Raw genomic sequence first — 19,458 nt, forward strand, 5'->3', positions numbered from 1 at the left:
TGTGAAACAAGCCAACAAGCTGTTTCTTTCCTCTTGTTAATTCTTCTAAATGCGAGACCTTGGGCTTCACAGTGTTAATCTTCTTTTTTTAAGTTACCTCAAAGTCATTCGTATATTCTCAATATTCCAGTCTACCTCAGCACTGACAAAGGCTCTAAACATAGTGTCATTAAAAAAAAAAAAAAATCATTAGCAATTATTTCTTTTATGCGCCACAGATTGCTTAATGAAAAACAATTGATCACTCGACTGGCAAAATTACTTCCATCCACTTCTCATTCTGTTAGCAGTTCTTTGCATATGTTTCATTTCAAATTTACTGCCATTGATAACCTACTTCAGCCCTGTAGTTATTCTTTCTGCACAGTCTCATGTCTCCCTAGAGACAGTTCCATTCCCCCTCATTTATTTTATAAATCGCCATCTTCTCCTTCTTAAATCATTTTTATCTCTATGTCCTTCCTGTGTGAATCAAAATTGACAACAAATCAAAGGATATGATCTGTGATCACTAATGATTGCGTGTAATGTTTAAATTTATGAAGGATGATAAATGTTTTAAGAAATGTTTTAGTTTGACGGCGTCCTAATAATGTGTGCCTCTAGTCCTTGGTGTTTTATTGTGCTCTGTATCAGGAGTTTTACAGCCTACTACTTTCCAAGTCCCTATTTCTTATATCCCTTACATGTCACTTTCCATCTGGAAAGCCTATCTTGCAAATATGGTAAAGGGTTTTTGTCATATTGCTGCTCATTTGTAGATTGTTTTTTAGACTTTTTGTAACTGCACAATGTATAACATATTCCCTGATGCTTATTCAAAACTGGAAGTGAATAATGGCTTTTTTTGTGCATCTAACATTAGGTTTGAACTAGGATTAAGACTAAGAATATTTTCTGTCTTTTTATTGTAAATCCATTTCCATTGTTTTAGGAATCATCTGTCATCCTGTTCTATAACCCAAAAGGGCACTCTAACCTCCCTTCTGAAATATGATAGCTTCACACCATTCTAAGGCTTTCTGTTGAAGATTTAATTATTCAGTGGGAAATCTTAGCACATTATGAACTTTCATAAATAATTCATTTTCAGTTACAATTGTTAAATAGCCTTTGTGCTGCAGGAGCATTGCTTCTTTGTTGGTTCCTGTGATAGACATTAATTCGGAATAGCTGAATTTTGAACTAATACAATCTTAAAATGTACTGGAAGCTCTTTAGAAATCCCATCCCTTGTGGCTACATAGTCCTCCATCTATAAGGCAGGGTCAAGAACCACTTACATCCCATAATGTGAATGTGGTGACAAGGCAAAAAGATAACCTTGGAGGTGTATGTGTGTTTATTGGCTGCTCCTTACTACGAGCGTGTATGTGTTACATGTCATTTCCATGCTCCGCTTCTACTCCAAGCACTATCAACAGTATTTGTCTTAACTGCCATTCATGCTCATGCATTTTCTTCCCTACAGAGTGGCCTTTCTCTTTAGTACTTTGCTGAACTCATCTGTAATGCTAAGATCATCTGTGTTTTCAGAAGCATTGCTAAAACAGCTAAGAAACATACCACTTAATAATGGTCAGGCTAAGAGAAATTACAACTTGCAAACTACAAAACTCATTTTTGTATTGAAAGAACGTGCAGCTGAGTTACAGTGGTTTAGCAAGTCCCTATCAGCTGAGCAGTAGTAGCAACCATGTTTGTACTCACAGCTCCCAGTCACCTGCATCCGCACAATTATAAGGAACAATACAGTAATTTAAACTCTTTTCAGTGCAATCAAACTAAATGTTTTTACTTTGCAGTTGAGGTGGTCTAAGAGCACATGTGTAGTTATGACAGCCCAGTTAAAATCAGCAACTTGCTAAAAAGTCATCAGTTAATTGTGTTCTAGTACGTGACTGTACCCTATCTGTTTGCTATCAAAAATCTTTCGAATCTGGAAGCCTAAGTTTCAAAATTATTATTGTATTCTCAAGCCTGCCCTTGGTCCTAACAAGGCCTGTAACAAACTGGCCCTTCTATTTTATTCCCCCGTAAGTTCCAGAAATGGCTGTGTGCAGGTAGTTGGGATTTTCTGAGGATGTTGAGACCTAAATGAGATGGACAGGAAAACAATCAACTATAACTTAGAAGTCTGTAATTGGTTTGGTGACTTTGGCTTGTCCAGACCATACTTAGTGCTCTTGGTTTGCTCTGAGTTCTTCCGGAACGCTAGGGAGAAGAAAATAATTTGCCCTCTTAATAATAGCTTAAGGATCACATTGTTTGCTAAAAAAGGAGCTGAATTCTGGCCCGGGGCTGGTGTTTAAAGCTAACAGTTCCTAAGTAGGCATAAAACAGTGAAAAAGGAGACTCGTTTTCATTGCCTTTGGTGTGTGCTGGGTCTGGTCCCATATTCCAGCGAAGCACTTAACTTGTTTTCTGTGCAAGAGTCATTGGGAGTATGTGTAAATAACATGGCAGACAGGAACTAGAACCCAAGACTGTTTTTTCCTCCCTTGGAGGCGTCCCATTCTCCCTGTGCAGTAGAGTCAGGCTCTCTGTTGCTACACTATCTTGTTGGTTCCATGACTCTTACTTTTTGCACAGTAACTCAGTTTCATGAGGTAGCATGGAGAGTCTCTGTCCCAGAATATCTATGGTTTGTTGGTGTGGGCACCCTTTTAAAAACTAGAAGCTGTAACTTCTGACTGAGGCAGAAGCAAACCTAGAACCCAGATCTCTTACAGCTTGAGTATATGCTCAAACAGCTCTAGTCCAAAGATGCTTTCACATCTTCGGCCTGTCCTCAAGAGAGGCTAAGCATTCAGAATTGGGAGTATACGGCAGTGCATCTGGGAAGCTCTGAATCCACATAATTACTGAGATACTATTTTCTGCCTTTTAGATTTTTAAGAACTTCGTTTTGTTCTTACAAGTTTCTGAACAGTTTTATATAAAATGAAGTTAATCTTGTAACTGGTCTGAAGTAGGCATCCAGCATAGAACTTTCCTGCCTGAATACTTAGTCTGGCAAAGTTATAAGCAGTGTAAAAGTATTGCAATAGAAATGTTGGGCAAGTCTAAGTGTTCTTGATGTGTCATGAAATACAGATTGAAATATTACTGTTTTTATTATGGGTTGAATGTAAATACAAAGGGTTTTCTTTTTTAAAAATCTTCTTCAGACATCACTGGTTTGCTTCTTCCTTTTTCCCTGTAAATTTTGGCTGGCTTTTTTGTTGTTGCATTTAAAATGGACAAGAGTCTACTATAGGATAGCATATTTATTACATTATCATTCATTGTATTTTACAGCTTCTTAGAGTTTCATTACTGATTTTGAGCATTTTAAATTGTCAGCAGAGAATGGGTCTATTTTGAAAAGCTGAAAATTGCCATATAGGTTGAAACAGGCCTGGCTATTCCAAATTATCAAAATAATTTAAAAAGAGGAACATAATAAGGATTTTTGTTTACTTTAAAAGAAGGTGTAAATAATCACTCTACCACTTCTTATAAAAGTTAGAGATGAGTTGTTTTGAAATACTTAAATATATGAAACTAATTGTAATTCTGTGAAACAAATTTTAAAACTTATTTGTCTATAGAATTTCTTGCATGTTGGCTCTAGAAACGTGAGCAAGAAGTAAGGCATGCAGCTAGTTAATCATGTAAGGGACAAATCTTCTACAGCATCCCATATTTTTCAGTTTTCCTGTTAAGTTTGTCCTGTGATAGGATTCCTTTGTATGCCCTGAGAATTTTTATCCAGTTTCATTACTGATATAAATGTTTTCTATTTTGATAGATTGCCCTGTATATTTGGCAGAAAGGGGAAGGACCACATCTTACTCCAGTGCCTGAGTTCTGCACAGATGATGTGAACTCGTATAAGGTTGATCATTGTGCAACAACATTCAGTAATTTTCTGCCACTCTGTGTAAGTACCATATTTTAAATACCACTTGCTTAGTAAAGGTAACTCTTACTGAAATCCATAATACTTGACTTCAAAAATCTCAAACGTTAAAAAAAAAGTTGTTTTTTTAAAAAAAATTTGTTCTGGCATTTATCTATTTTTGGATATGCTTTCAGCCTTCTGTGGCACAGGATATTTCCTGGCAAACAAATATTGCGTAAGCTTTAATGGATCTTTCTACCACAATGTTTGAGCAGCCCATAATCTATAAAGTATTTCTCCTTACATTTCTGTGAGATACTGAAGTATAGATAATAATTTTTCACAGATAGGAAACTAAAACTTATTGAGGCTAAAGACAAAAAGTAGTAAAGTATTTGGTGCATTAAAGTACAACCCATCTCTTCCACCTTTAGGAGAATACATTTATGATATTATGAGTTAACTGTTGCTAGAGGCCAAAAAGTGTTCCATGCTTCCAGGAGAGCAAAATTCTAGGTGCCAAAAAGGAAAACAAATAAAAGTAGTTAAATGATTTTATTACAGTTGAGGAAATTAAAAGATTTCTAGTGTGTCACATTTAAGCTTCTTTTCCAAGTATGATACAGTTCAACATGTTCTCATAGTGATTAATTTCAAAGAAATTAAGAAAACATTCTTTTTCAGATGAATCATTCTTAGATCAGCAAGTTCTACTATCATTTTCTTTTCCTAATGATAGTTCACTTTAGAATACTGCATCAATGGAAAAAGTATTTCAATAATGTTATTTCAGGAATTTTAAACCACTAGTGACCTTTCTTCAAGAGACAAAAATCTACTTTCCAGTGTATTACTAGTACACTATTCTACTTGATATGCTATACAATGAAAAGGTATTTTCTGTTTTATTATATGTATGGCCATACATATCATATAAGATGTTACAGGCAGAGCCTGCAATTAAAAAATTATTTTGTTCTGTTCATATAGGGAGAGCCAGTGAAAAAGGAAGATGTTTTTGTTGCTGTAAAAACATGTCGGAAGTTTCATGGTGACAGAAGTAAGTTGTTCGTTAGTCAAGGTAGTAGTTCTATGCAATATATTTTATTAAATTAATAGTTAAAAACCAAGCTGATATATGCTGTCTGTGTAGCTCTTGGGACTAAATATTTGCAAAATGCACTGGGAAGTATGAAAGCTTCAGAAGTGTAAATGGGTTATTCTTTAGGTAAATTTTTTTTTGCTATTCGGAGTTCTTCAGGAGTGCTGTGAAATGTTTAAGACAAAAAGTTGTGGTTGTTTGATGTTTCATCATTAGTGATTGCTTGGCAAAAATATTGAAACTGAATATCTAAGTGAAAAATATGCATAAAGTTAGCTTATATTGATGTAAATTGGAGCTGTTGCAATATTAATTAATATAGCAGCTATTAATATCCTTCAGTGTGTTTCCCCCAGGTAATTGGTTCAGTTCTATTCCTTGTACTAGCAGTGACAGTCGTGCAGCTGTATTTAGAAATTTGAGCAAGCTGAAAGCTATCTACTCTCCTCCTTCCTTTTGTCCTGCCCTCTCATCCAATAAAAGATTGAGCAGCTTACATTGTCATATTGCTTTTATCTGTTGTCACCCTATGCAATTGGATGTGCACAGGTGTTTTATAATGCTTGGAATGGGAAGTTTTGTCTCTTGTAGAAATCCCGTCATCTATAGTACTTTGTTCAAGCTATGCCCCAGATCAGGAGTCTCCAAGTATGCAACACTATAGTGTGTTTCATCTGGAATTTGTAGTGTTACACAAGTAATGAAAGTCACCCTGAAAATATGACCCTCGTATCCATGGTAAAAACAACAAACAAAAAAACCTAGCACAGCCCAACAAGATACATCCATTGAGTATTAACATCCTTCTCAGAGGCACAGAAAAAAAAAGACACAGATACACTCAGCTTCAGCTAATACAAAGTAAGGCTCAGCTAAGTTGAGGTAGATCCAGTGTTTACAAAACTCAGAAGGAAAAATTCCAAATCCCCTGGTTTAACAGAAGACACTCTAGCTACTCGATGCCACCTACCAGTCTATTCTAGTTTACTTCTAGACATTTTGTTAATAAGGAAATTCAGGAATGGCTTTATTTCCAGGAATTTACTTGAATCTTTTGTGCCCTTGAATACTCCAGATATGTAATACTGTCGCTGTTAGGCAGGCTTTGTTCATAAGCTTAATTTAAAGTTATTATTATTGGCAAAAAAATTTGAAAATTAAGTAACGGTAGTAGTTGTACCAAATTTTGTGGGGGTTTTGCCACACCTATTGTTAGAAGACAGGATGAAGATAAAAGCTCTTTTCTTAACCAAATCCCCCTTTGCTAATACATCCAAAACTGTAGGTTCTGTCACTTCTATATTTAGACTATTTGCCAGTTGTTCCTTTTTTCCAAAATAAGATTTATGTAATTGTTTTCTTAATATTACTGCACTTGATGTGTGCACATTTCCAGTGTTTCAATCACCTAATCCTTAGGGTATCTTTAGCAAGTAGCTTTTGACAAAACAAAACTGACTATCCTGTAATTGGAGTTCACTGAAGAATTCTCTTTTCTGGATCCATGTTTATTTTCTTACATCAAAATTAAAAGAAAAACATAAAAAAACAGAAAGTCAGTAAAGAAGATAAGGCTTCAAAAAGGTAGCATAAAATCCCTCAAGAAACACCTGTTGAAGACTGAGGGAAATTCTTGAACTTTTCCCACAGTTTCCAGTGTTATGCAATAGAGGATAATGTTACTCAAGATTTGACAGATTAATGGATGCTAGCTTCAGAGAGCTCCTTTTACCTGGTAAGTCATTTTTTATTGTATGCCAAAAACTACATTAGTGCAACATTAAGGCTTGGAATTCAGTGTGCAAAAGCTGCTAAGTTTTACTTCAGAACTTACTCAGATATAACTCTCCTTCATACACATACCATATATGGTTACATAAGAAAATGTCAAGACTGCAAACATGCATCACGGTTCTAGAAATAGCACAAACAAAGTATAATTAAGAGCTTAGAGCTGACCTTCTATAAGTGTCTCTGTAGTGCAATATTAAATATTCCATGTAATCACCAGTATTAATATATATTGATAAATATTTGCATGAACAGCTAGTCAGAAATTTCCTATAGTTGTTCTTTCTTTGGAACATAGAAATTACAAAGTATTGTGGGATTCAATTTCCAGTAGACATTAGTCTGGATGGTGACACTTCCATCAATACAAGCAAGGAAAAGAGAAAGACGCTTTAGCTAGTAGTCCCCTTGTTAGATCACTTAACTGAGGTGAGACTCAGGTCCTTGCTTCAGTGAACTTTTTTCATTTATACAAAAAAGGGGGACTCCACTGAAGAAATTGAGAGGCTCAGCCCATAATAGCAAATAGTTCTGTATGTTAAAGCACCCTACTGAGGTTGAGGTCCTTAGTTGGAGAAGGATGAAACAGCCTTTACAGGTGGGTCTCCTCTGCCAGGTGAAGGTTGGAAACATTCTGTATATCTGTGATGCTTCTGTACTGGGGCCTTTCTGAAACTTTCTGATTTTGTTCTTCTGAGAAACACTTTTGAAATAGAACATTTCCACAAAATAAGAAAAGAATTTCCTGCCTACTTGGTTTTTTTATTCTATTTGGGAAAAAAAAAGTTTACATGCCATTCTCTTGTCAATTAATGTGTGATTATTCAGTTGTTATATGATGTAATGTGACTTTTTCACCCTCCCTGGAGGTATTCAAGGAGCGTGTGGATGTGGCATTGTGGGACGTGGCTTGATGGGCATGGTGCTGTGTGGTGTGGGTGGGTTGTTTGGTTTTGTGGTTTTTTTGGTTTTTTTTTTTTTGTAATGGTTGGACTTGATGATCTTACAGGTCTTTTCCAACCTTAGTGATTCTGTGATTCTGTAATTTTTAGTACGTAGGAGATAGAGTTAATATATTGTAAAATACCTGACTTTGCATTTCAAAACTCCACTGTCATGTTGTATGAACATATTTTTTGTACATAATTCCCTTTGGATTTTTTAATGCAAAAATTTGAGAGCAGTTTTAATTGTCTAAAACTTTTAAAAGCAGTATTTGTCCATTGCACAATGCTACAGAAGTGGAATTATATTTTTTCCAAATATTAAAGCCTTTCCATTAGTGCCTTGAGTTCTTGTTACTCTATCCTAACAGTGACCTTTCAATTCATTTTAGTCTTATCAAACTGACTGTTGGTCAGTCAAGAATAATAAATGCTACAAGTCTCTATGTGATCAGAGTAGAGGAAAGTGAGCAAGTAGGTAGGCAGCAAACATCAAATTAGGTGATAGATGATTCAAGCAAGGGACTAAAATGAGTTGTTCACAAGCATCAGTTATATAGCAGCAAAGGGAAGTTACATAAATTATTTTTTCCATTTAAAGAGCTAGCTGCTACTAATGAGACCTACTGGATAGCATCAAAGAACATAAAGTGGATAAAAAATGACAGCAGAATGCACGATGTTTCAGAGTAGTTGTTTGTCTAAGTCCTGACCATTTAATTTTTAAAATGGAAAAGAAATCATTGATTTTAACCTGATCATTCTCTTCGAAACACCCGGCAGGTGTTCAGATTTTTTTGTGTTACCCATAATTTATTCACTTCTGGATATAATTTCAATATCTATAGCATCATTATTGGAATTTTGTATGATCAATTTTAAATGTTTATGTCAAATGTCAAACACAAGAAAAGGATTGCTCTTGTAGAGAAGCGTTAAGCAGTCCTCCTTTGAAAAGAATCTCCATGGGATAAAAATTGGTTGTATGATATTTATAAATGTCCTTCTGCATGTGTGTCTCCAGAGACAGGTGCTTTTGAGCATTAACATGACGTTGCTGTCAAATATGATGTGTATAACACAAGCATAGTATTTCAAAAGGTGCATTTGGTCTGTTTCTGATTCAGAGTATTTTAAACACTGTACAGTTGGATGTGCTGTTTTTAAAACGCGACAGTTTAAATACTGGAAGAATGATTGATCTCTGATAGTGTTCATGCTGATGTGTTCTATGAAGTCTACCACAGCAACTGTAGAAGTAATGAATTCCATACTTTGGTTAGCATAAATGTAAACATCACAGTTTTCAATGTAATATGAATGAAACTATAGTCATATTTTAAAAGAAAATTTATTACTATATAAGTAAAAGTGCCCTGACTGGCTTTCATAAAAATGTAAAATTGTTTCTCTCTAAATATTGTAGGAAACAAAAAAGAATGAACATTTGGAACCATGATGTTGTATTTGAAACAGCATTTTTATCACCACGTGAAGGAATATGTCAATTAACAAGGTGCATAAATGTTTTGATCAAATACTTATTTTAATCAAGTAACTTAAGTTTCAATGTCAATGATTGTTTTGCAGTACCAGTTGTAAAGCAGACTTGGGAAAGAGAAGCTGCTGTTATTGAATACTACAGTGATTATGCAGACATCTCCATTCCTACCATAGATTTAGGTGTACCTAATACTGACAGAGGTGAGCTATTGACTGTTGTCAGTTTTGTGCAAATAACTGTCTAAAGATGGTAAGTTTTATGGATGATATGTATATTTCATGTATAGTATATAATTTAGAAATTCTGTATTTCTGGAGCATGTTTGTGCAGCCTAAACTGAAAGAATACTTTTGCCACGCAGGAAACAGATGGAGAGTACAGTTCACCTATGTAGGTAGAATGTTCTTTTTAGTAGAAACCTAAACACTGTGAGTGTGAAAGCATGGTACGCTGATATACTCCAAGAGACAAAAATTGGTGTTATTACTCTGGGTAAGAATAATAACTCTTGAGTTATTGACGATCTTACTCAAGATAGTAGCAGAAGTCAGATTTATGTCAAAAGACCTCAGACATTGCCAGCTGGTTACTGAGCATAAACTACTTGCCATATGGTATTCAAATATTATATGCTCATGCCTAATATGTCTCGATTTAAGCACAGAATTACAGAATCACTAAGGTTGGAAAAGACCTGTAAGATCATCAAGTCCAACCATCAACCAATACCACCATGCCCACTAAACCATGTCCCACAATGCCACGTCCACACGTTCCTTGAACATCTCCAGTGACGGTGACTCCACCACTTCCCTGGGCAGCTTATTCCAGTGTCTCACCACTCTCTCAGAAAAGAAATTTTTCTTAATATCCAGTCTGAACCTCCCCTGGCACAACTTGAGGCCATTTCCTCTCGTTCTATCACTAGTCACTTGGGAGAAGAGACCAACACCCACCTCTCTGCAACCCCCTTTCAGGTAGTTGTAGAGAGTGATGAGGTCTCCCCTCAGCCTCCTCTTCTCCAGACTAAACAACCCCAGTTCCCTCAGCCGCTCCTCATAAGACTTGTGCTCCAGACCCCTCACCAGCTTCGTTGCCCTTCTCTGGACACGCTCCAGTACCTCAATGTCCTTTTTGTAGTGAGGGGCCCAAAACTGAACACAGTATTCGAGGTGCGGCCTCACCAGCGCCGAGTAGAGGGGCACGATCACCTCCCTACTCCTGCTGGCCACGCTGTTTCTGATACAGGCCAGGATGCCTTTGGCCTTCTTGGCCACCTGGGCACACTGCTGGCTCATCTTCAGCCGGCTGTCAATGAACACCCCCAGGTCCTTTTCTGCAGGGCAGCTTTCCAGCCACTTGTCCCCAAGCCTGTAGCATTGCCTGAGGTTGTTGTGACCCAAGTGCAGGACTTGGCACTTGGCCTTGTTGAACCTCATACAGTTGACCTCGGCCCATCAATCCAGCCTGTCCAGATTCCTCTGCAGACCCTTCCTACCCTCCAGCAGATCAACACTCCCGCCCAACTTGGTATCATCTGCAAAAGCTAAATGTTAAGATTGGAAGATCTTTTTCTGACAAATAATGTGGTTTTAAAGTCATGTACTTTGTGTTTGAATAGAAAAAAAGGCTATGGGTATGATGGTTTCTATGAGTTTATTAATTTTAGGGCTTTTTCTTTCATTTGATCTATTTTTCTTAGACTTACAGTCTCTGCTACATTCTTTTACTCATCTTCTGAATTAGAGGTGTCCATGCTGCAGCCTGTTAGCTTTATCTGGCCCACTAAGTCAGTTGTTCTGATCTCTGGATTATTTCTGGCTTTCCAGTTGCCCTTTCTTTTTTGTCCTCCACAGGGTCTATCAGAGGCATAGAGAGAACAGGCAGGGATTTCCATTTGCACAAGTGCAATGTGACATGTGCAACCAGTGTTTGTTTTCAGGAGGCAGCAGACCTTCTGGGCATGCGTGGATCATCTGTAGAAGCTGTGCCCAGTAGTTCTAGTCACCTCAGGGGGAAGGGGCCTTTCATGTTCAGCCTTTGAGCATTGCTGTGGGGAGCAGTGGGACCTGTGTGCTACTAGCGTTCTAAACTAAACAAATTGTGCTGAGTTTGCTCTAATACTATTTTTGTCCATCTTTCATGATGAAATATTATACAGAAATCTTGGTTTTAATTTTATAAATGTTCATATATTAGTCTGCATTAAGTTCATGGTTTCACAAAATCAGCAAAGCCAGGACTTCCTTCATTTCTTAAGCATGGGTTACTGCATTTTCTCAAAAAATACTTCAGCTGGAAGTAGCTTCAAATATAGTATCCTATCCATATTTTTTTTAATGCTTGTTTAGTAATTGTAATATTGATAGCAATAATTGCTTTAGATGATCAACTGTAATCTAGATGAATAAAGACTGTTTGCAATTAGATTTTTCTGAGATCTAAAGAAGATTCAGTAGAAGTCCAAAACATCTTGTTTCTCTTGTCCTGCTTGTTCTGAACAAGGGTGTTTCATTTCTCAACTCCTAGTAAAGGGTGTTTTACCTCTCAACTTCATTATAGTCTTGTGATAAATCTTAAGAACTTTCCTTGGAGGAAGTTATCAGGACCTGAGTAGTTGGTGATGAGTACGGTAGATTAATGTAGACTTAAATATTTATATGAAAGCAATGGACCTGCCTGATGCATCATGAAATGCTTTGAAAATATCTTGGAGTATTTTGCAGAACATGTTTCTATCATAGTCTCCTTATTTTGCGGTTTTTGAAATTAAAGAGTAGCAGTTTGCTCAGTATTGTCCAGCTTAAGAGTGTAGAATCACAGAATCGCTAAGGTTGGAAAAGACCTGTAAGATCATCAAGTCCAACCATCAACTAACACCACCATGCCCGTTAAACCGTGTCCCACAATGCCTCGTCCACACGTTCCTTGAACACCTCAAATATAGTTTATTTTTCAGGTTTCCATAATTCAAAGAACTGCCATACTTCAACATCCTTCAAAAGTGCCTTCCTGCATAGAAAGCAATGATTGTGTTGGAACAATTTGTACAAGTACCATTCAGCACAACAAAGGATGTAGTTTAAATTTGCATCTCAAATATTTTGCCAGTCGTTTCCAAAAGGTGTGCATAGTGCAGTAAAATATTTATTTAATTCATAACTAATTGTTTATTACAAAATCTCATTTTATTTAAATGTATATATTCTGTTATTTCTCTTCCTTTAGGTCACTGTGGGAAAACTTTTGCCATTTTGGAAAGGTTTTTGAATCATAGCTCTCCCAGAACTCCTTGGTTAGTTATAGTGGATGATGACACACTGATAAGGTATACATTGCAATACTTCAGGAATTACCACTGTTTGTGTCAATAGGAGTTGTAGCAATATTAATCTCTTATTCTGTATTTAAGAGATACAGCTGTTTTATTAGTTATGTAGCTTTATATTCCTTTAAGGAAAAAAATTGTTGCTTCTCTTCAGCATTCCTTGACTGATATTAAAAACAATGTAATCTTGTAACTTGATAAAAACTATGCATATTAGTGTTATTATGTAATCATATAGTCTGAATATGATTACACATTGTGATTCTTCAGTGTAGGTATGTCTGAAGTGATTGGTTTTAGTCATTTGCTAATACACTTTCTAAGATGTATTCCTCACATAAATGTGCCAGAAGAAAGGTTCTGTAAGCTAGGGTCAGTTGTCAGAGCCACCCAGAACAGCGTCCAGGGACTTGCCTTTGTTAGAAAATTAGATTCCATGCACATGGAAACTGACACTGCAGTATAAGCGAAATAAGGCACAGTGATCAACCAGCAGGATCACATGGTCATGAACATGAGAATAAGTGGTTCAAGACAATACTTTACATTAAATCCTGTGACAGAAGAAGAATTTGGAAGAGGCTATAACTGTAGATAAAGCAATATTGGTGTAACTAGATCTACCTTTCTGTTTTTCAATTCCTGGGGAGAAAAGATCATTTGCAAAGACCTTACCATTGTTTGGAAAAAATAATTTCATGTTTTCTCTGAGATGAGACTCAGTTTTGCTGAGAAACTTTGCTTGCTTCAGAAAAATATTTTAAGCTAATTGATTCATTTGACCAAATTCATCTATCATATCTCATAGTAAATAACCCATCATGAATTTCTGTCTAAAAGTTTATATATCTGTTTTTTTGTAGAACTTCTGAATTTCTCTTATCATTTTTGTGCTATTTACTAGAATGCCATTTAGGCTAGCAACGTCTGTTTCAAAATGAATGTCTGCATCATTATTTTGGTTTTTTTAATGGATTTTCATATTATAGTATCTTCAGACTCCGAAAATTGCTCAGCTGCTACGACCCAAATGAACCAGTATTTCTTGGAGAGCGTTATGGTTACGGCTTGGGAACAGGAGGATATAGTTATATCACTGGCGGAGGAGGGTAATTTATTTAAACTCCTACTGGGATCTACATCAGTCCCTGCTTTGAATGCAAATGTTTTGAATTACAACACAAATCAGTTTCAACAGAAACAGTGATGTTTCCTAGTACAATTAAAATGTAATGATGCTCACAGACCCAAATGTCCTAACTAGTAAGAAGTTGTGCTGCCCATTGGGAATAGATTTGTAGAGCAAAACAGTTGGTGCAGAGGACCATGCATGTTTCAGGGGGGTCATTTTGGCTTGACTGGTCCTGTGAATTGAGTGCCTATTATCAGTTGTCTGCTACACATCATGCAGCCTTGTTTCATCTGACAGAATTCATGCTGCATACTCAGAGACCGTCTTACAATGTGATTCAAAGTATAGTAAGCAGAGACATTTGGGATAGTTGATTAAAAAAATACACTCATGATTTGAACTGTTGTGGAGTGTGCAGGAGAACCAAAGCAGCACACCTGGGGATACAAATTGCCTCAATGAAAATATTCATTCCTGTTCTTTTTCTTTGTCCAAGCATGGAGAAAAACGATAGTGATTCTCCTTCTGTTTTTGAACTTCATGTGATGATTTATGGAGAGGTGGTTGAGCAAGGAGTTTGATGTTGATGTCCTGGAAAATAGTTTCTCATAGAAAAAGATCATTGTGGGTTGATCTCATGCATGAGACATACGGGTCCCTGTGATTATATGCAAAATTTGGTTTAAATTAACATGTATATGAGCTTTCAGGTTGGCTCATATTGCAATAAGAACAATCTTAAGACTCTGATCTGTCCATCTTGTGTGTTTAAAGCAAGTAGTGTGTATGTCTGAATGTCCTTAGTGTCTTTTTCTGTGAAAAGTAATGGCTATAATAACTTACTAGATTCTTATCCATCCATGAGTGAGTAAAAATCAACTGACTGGCCTTCTCATTGTTTTGCATAGTTGCATAAGATCTTACTTAAGTAGGGTTTATGCTTGAGTTAAGAAACAAACCTTCTACTGGTCCTCGTATGTTTGTTGGTTACCAGTCCTATATTCTGTATCTTTTTAGTATTTATCTCTTAGTTTCTATTCTGTCATCTAGATGTGGAAGTCTGGGGGTTATTTTCATTCTCAGGTTTGAGCAGGTAGAGGCACAGATCATATGTCCTGCTTCATACCGTAATTTTGAGAAGGTTTGTTGTAAGTGAAGAATTTGTATAACTGAAGGGACACAGTCCAGATAATTAGCTAGCAAATATATTCCCCAAACGTGTGCAATTTACCTCACACCTTCTATGTAGCAACATGTGCTGGTCACAAGTCCCAACTCTTTTTTTTTTTCTTTTTTTTTTTTCCCCAAGGCTCTAGCTTATTATCCCTTCTCTATTTCATCTGAATACTGAGATACCACTTCTATTGTGCTCTCCATTTTTTTTTCTTTTTATGATACATGCAGTCTTCAAAGTTGCAATGATAGTGATGGAGTCTTTTACAACTTTAATCTGGCAGTATTCTCAGGTCAGTCTTTTTGCCTTAGACTTGCTATTTGTAGAAGTTTTGCCATGTCCCAGTGTCAAGCGAAGGATTGTCATATAGTGAATGAACTAATGAAGCCATGTAGTGATTTCAGTGTGAATTTCGTTAGTATAACTTGCAGTAGCTAGACTACCCTGTATTCTGATTGGATTGGGTGGATGATGTAACTTCAGAAAAGGCAGCTATGGAATACTAGACAAGAGTATATTCCCTTAGCTGTTGAATTTAAGACATCATCATGTTTCTGGTCTATTGAAGGCTTAGTGATAATGATCTAACAGCTCCAGGATCTGGTAATTATTTAGACGAGCAAGAAAGTTAGGATTAACAGAAGAGCCTTGCAATGGCTTCAAGGAACATTTTTCACTTACAAAGAGAACAGAGGATTCAAGGAATGACAGTTCAGGTTTAGAGTTCTTTTCATTCAATTGCTGCATGATAACCAACTGGACCATACATTTGGGTAAGCTAGAAGAGCATATGCCTTTGAAGTCCTGGCAAAATTTAGGAGGAATTTACCCCTGTGGTGAAAATGGTGCCTAGCTAAGTAATTGTTGGAATAACAACAATTGGCTTAATTGGTATAATTAATTTTCATGGTATAAAATAATAATCTTTCAGAAAATGCCTCTTGCACTACTTGTCAGTACTGACTTCTCAAATTTTGAAATTTTAGATATGTTGTACCAGAGGGCTCCATTTTGTCTTGCAATTTTATATCATTTAGCATTATTTATTAATTACAGTCATTTGGCTTGTCTAGTAGTTATTAGTAGTACACATTTCATTTGCTTTTTTTCTTCAGGATGGTTTTCAGCAGAATAGCTGTTCAGAAGCTACTTGCTAGTAAATGCCGGTGTTACAGCATGGATGCGCCTGATGATATGGTCCTTGGGATGTGTTTCAGTGGCTTAGGAATCCCTATAACACATAGTCCACTTTTCCATCAGGTCAGAGAGTTATTTTTACTGGTATTTAAAATATATTTCATTCTTTTAAGTATACGTGTAAAACAGGACTTATAAACATGCGAACTCATAAATATTGCAAACTCAATCAGTGTGTAATGACTATAACCAAAATGCTGCTGCTATACCTTATTTCTCCTCAGAACAAGTTTGATCAAGCAAATAAGGATATTCTCGAAGCATGGATTACTACAATGCTTTAATAGTTTATGAGACATTTCAGTTACTCTATGACTACATTTTATAAAAAATGCAGTCAGAGGTGGGGACTTTGAAAAACAAATAGTATTAGGAGCCACATGCTTTGAATACTTGTGATATGTCCTCTAAGAAAAGAAAAAAAACACACCACAATACTTTTTTCTTTAGGTAATGGAGAACTGACTGAAATTTTTCAGTAAATTTGTCTTTTCTAGTTACCCGATTTTTCTATTGATTCAGTGTTTACTATTCTGAAATATCTCATTAGTGAAGATATAAAATGTAAAAGTACTCCCAGAACTGTTGCTGTTGTCATGGATTCTGAAGAATGGTATAAATATGATAAATTGCCCTGTGCTAGCACAAGGGAAGAAGAGGTCACAAAACATAATTTTCTTGTGAGTATGTTCTCCAGTTTGGGAGAAGTGGGATGGAATAGATTTGAATCTTGTTTCTGTCTTCCAGAATATTTAACAATCTAACTGTCGTGTCACAGTGGAAAACACAATGCATTGAGTCCCAGATAGATTTGCTGCCTCACAAACTAAATAAACACTTTACCTTCCTCCCATGGCATTAAAGAGAAGAAGCACTTACGATTTTTCACAAACAGTGCACAACTTTTTTAAAAATCAGTATTTAAATCAGTGTAGCGTTCGATGTTTTTCAGGTGTTAATCTAGTTTGAAAACTGGAAAGACGTGTAGTTGAATATGAACTGAGATTAAGATAACAGGCTACTTGAAAATTAGTAAATTGCCATGTAATTCAAGGCAGCTGTCAGGGCAAAAAGTTTGCTATTTATATTATCAGTTTTTCCTATATTAAGATTTTCTTTCTGATTACATTTACTATTTAGAGAAGTGGGAAGGCTTGAGAATGCACTAGTCAATATTTTAGTTCCTTGTCCATGTAAAAAAATCATATCTGTTTACTTTTGTTTATCATCATTTACTCCTTTCAGTGTGAGTATGAAAGAAAGTAATGCATCTTATTCAATAATTCTGTTGATTTTATAATTTGTGCTTGCATAGATGTTTAAAAAAAACCCCACAGCTAATTAAGAGAGAGTTGCAAAGAACAGAACACATTTTACAGATTTGTAGGAATGGCCCTTATACAACAAAACAAAGCACTTCCTTGTAGTCCTTAATGGTGTGCATTTGATTGATAGTGAATCACTTTGAAAGTGAAATCCTAGCAGTTGGATTTTCCACATAGAAAATTACATTTGAATTGTAATTCATCTTTACTGTCACTTATAGCAAATTCTAATTTAACATACCTTGAACAGAAATTAACCTCAGGGGGAAACTACTGAATTAACCTGAGGGGGAAACTACTGAATAAAAATCGAGTGTGCTTATTCTATGAATTCCACTAGTATGCAACAATTATTTTAAAAATGAGAAAACCAAAATTGGATTTTCTGTCAACCAGAAAATTATTTTTTAAAGACTTAAATATTATGATGTACAATGTTCCTTGAAGTACATGAATCCAAAATTGCACTGAGTATATACTATGAAACAGAAGCAAAATATCTTCATCCTTAGAGTGTGTATGATGTAACAGTGTTTGTTCTTTCTTACTGGTTTCCTGTTTGCTACATGCTAAGGTAGATATGTATTCTGTAACCTGTTCCAGAGGCTTTTGACATGATGAGACTCTTAAAGAGAACAGGAACCTTCCCATGTTGAGTAGCAGCCAGGATTGTCTTAAAATATAAAATCTGGGCAAGAGCAACGTATTTGGCTTTTGTAGAATACCAGTTACAAATTCTAGCACAAAAAAAGCAAAGATTACAATAATTGATTCCACAAAATGTCAGTAAGAAGAAATTAATGGAATTTATATCTTAAAGTTAACCACCTGTAAAGCTGTATGATTCTTAGAGAGCAATGCAATAAATGCGATAGTTATTAGAGCAGATCTCATTCTTTCAGAATTATCAAAACACCAAAATTTTGTCTGTAGCTTAATAAAAAGCTGATTCATTTTCAAACAGTAAAAATCTTTGGTCTCAGATACCTAAAAATTGTCTCTATCCAAAGTAAATACTTCAGGTTTTTGAAAGCTAAATGTTCATTAAAGTTTTTTCAAAAGTCTTGAGGGAGATAGGCTCCCTCTTGATTTCTCCAGTGGAATTTTTAAAAATAAGCACTCTGTGCTTTAATATCAAAATTAGAAAAAACTAGCAACAACACATATTCAGATTTCTTAATGTCAAATTCTGTTGCCTAATTTTATGTCTGGAGTGTATATGGAACTGCATGAAGAATGCAGCATGTAGAATTCATGAATACCACCATAAGTAGGTGAAGTTTGCAACATTAAATCGGTTACTAGCTTAGGCATCAAATCAGTGATTCAGTATCCAAATCACTGTTTTCTTCTTGTGTTTTACATCTAGAAAAAAACGAATGTGTGCCTTTCATGCATTCCTCTTTACAAAAATTCTATTTACAATGGCAAAATCTAGTTAGGACCACTACAGGTGGGTCTTTTTAATATAATGATGCACTTACATGCCATTAAACTGTCAGAGGAAATGAAACACACTTGGTGCATTAAGAAGTCAGATGCATCATGTGGCTCTGTTGCAATTCTGTCTCTTTTGATATAACCGGATTAAAGAATAACAATGCGGTTTTCCGGCACCGCAATTTTTCCTGGTAACCTTTCCCCATCATAAAACTTCATATATTTCGGCCTTATTAGGATCCTACAGTCACACTGACAGTGCTGGCAAATCTCAGTAAGAGAAGCAAGAGAATACTACTTAAAGTAATTTTCTCGTTATTGAATCCAAACTGTGTATTAAACAGATGCAATACAAACCACACTGTTTATCACTTGCTTAGTGATGGTGACCATTTCATCCTGAGAAATATGCCCTATTTAATATCAGTGTACTTCATAGCATGATGACTACAGCACGAGTTTAAGATCTAAACTAAAGCCTGTCATTTGATTTAAAAGAATGATGTAAAAAACACCTTTGTTATCATCTTGTATATTTTGTCAGTGCCACATTGCTTTGTTATGATGCAGAGGCCATTGAATGGTGATACTTACTTGTTCTGAAATTGTTCTTCATCACTGAGTACTAGTGGTTT

The 19,458-nt window shown here is 35.8% G+C and overlaps 1 protein-coding gene across 1 annotated transcript in view; it reads left to right on the top strand.

Moving 5' to 3' along the window:
• The window catches only part of B3GLCT (beta 3-glucosyltransferase), a 66,582-nt gene that overhangs the window by 45,748 nt on the left and 1,376 nt on the right, over nt 1-19,458 (top strand). The window contains exons 9-14 of the mRNA XM_059819340.1: nt 3,794-3,925; nt 4,877-4,946; nt 9,314-9,427; nt 12,456-12,555; nt 13,545-13,664; nt 15,977-16,121. Coding sequence (XP_059675323.1) covers nt 3,794-3,925; nt 4,877-4,946; nt 9,314-9,427; nt 12,456-12,555; nt 13,545-13,664; nt 15,977-16,121 — 681 coding nt within the window. The remainder of the gene's footprint in view (nt 1-3,793; nt 3,926-4,876; nt 4,947-9,313; nt 9,428-12,455; nt 12,556-13,544; nt 13,665-15,976; nt 16,122-19,458) is intronic.

This window comes from Gavia stellata, chromosome 1 (genome assembly GCF_030936135.1).
Source record: "Gavia stellata isolate bGavSte3 chromosome 1, bGavSte3.hap2, whole genome shotgun sequence".
Classification (NCBI taxonomy): domain Eukaryota; kingdom Metazoa; phylum Chordata; class Aves; order Gaviiformes; family Gaviidae; genus Gavia; species Gavia stellata.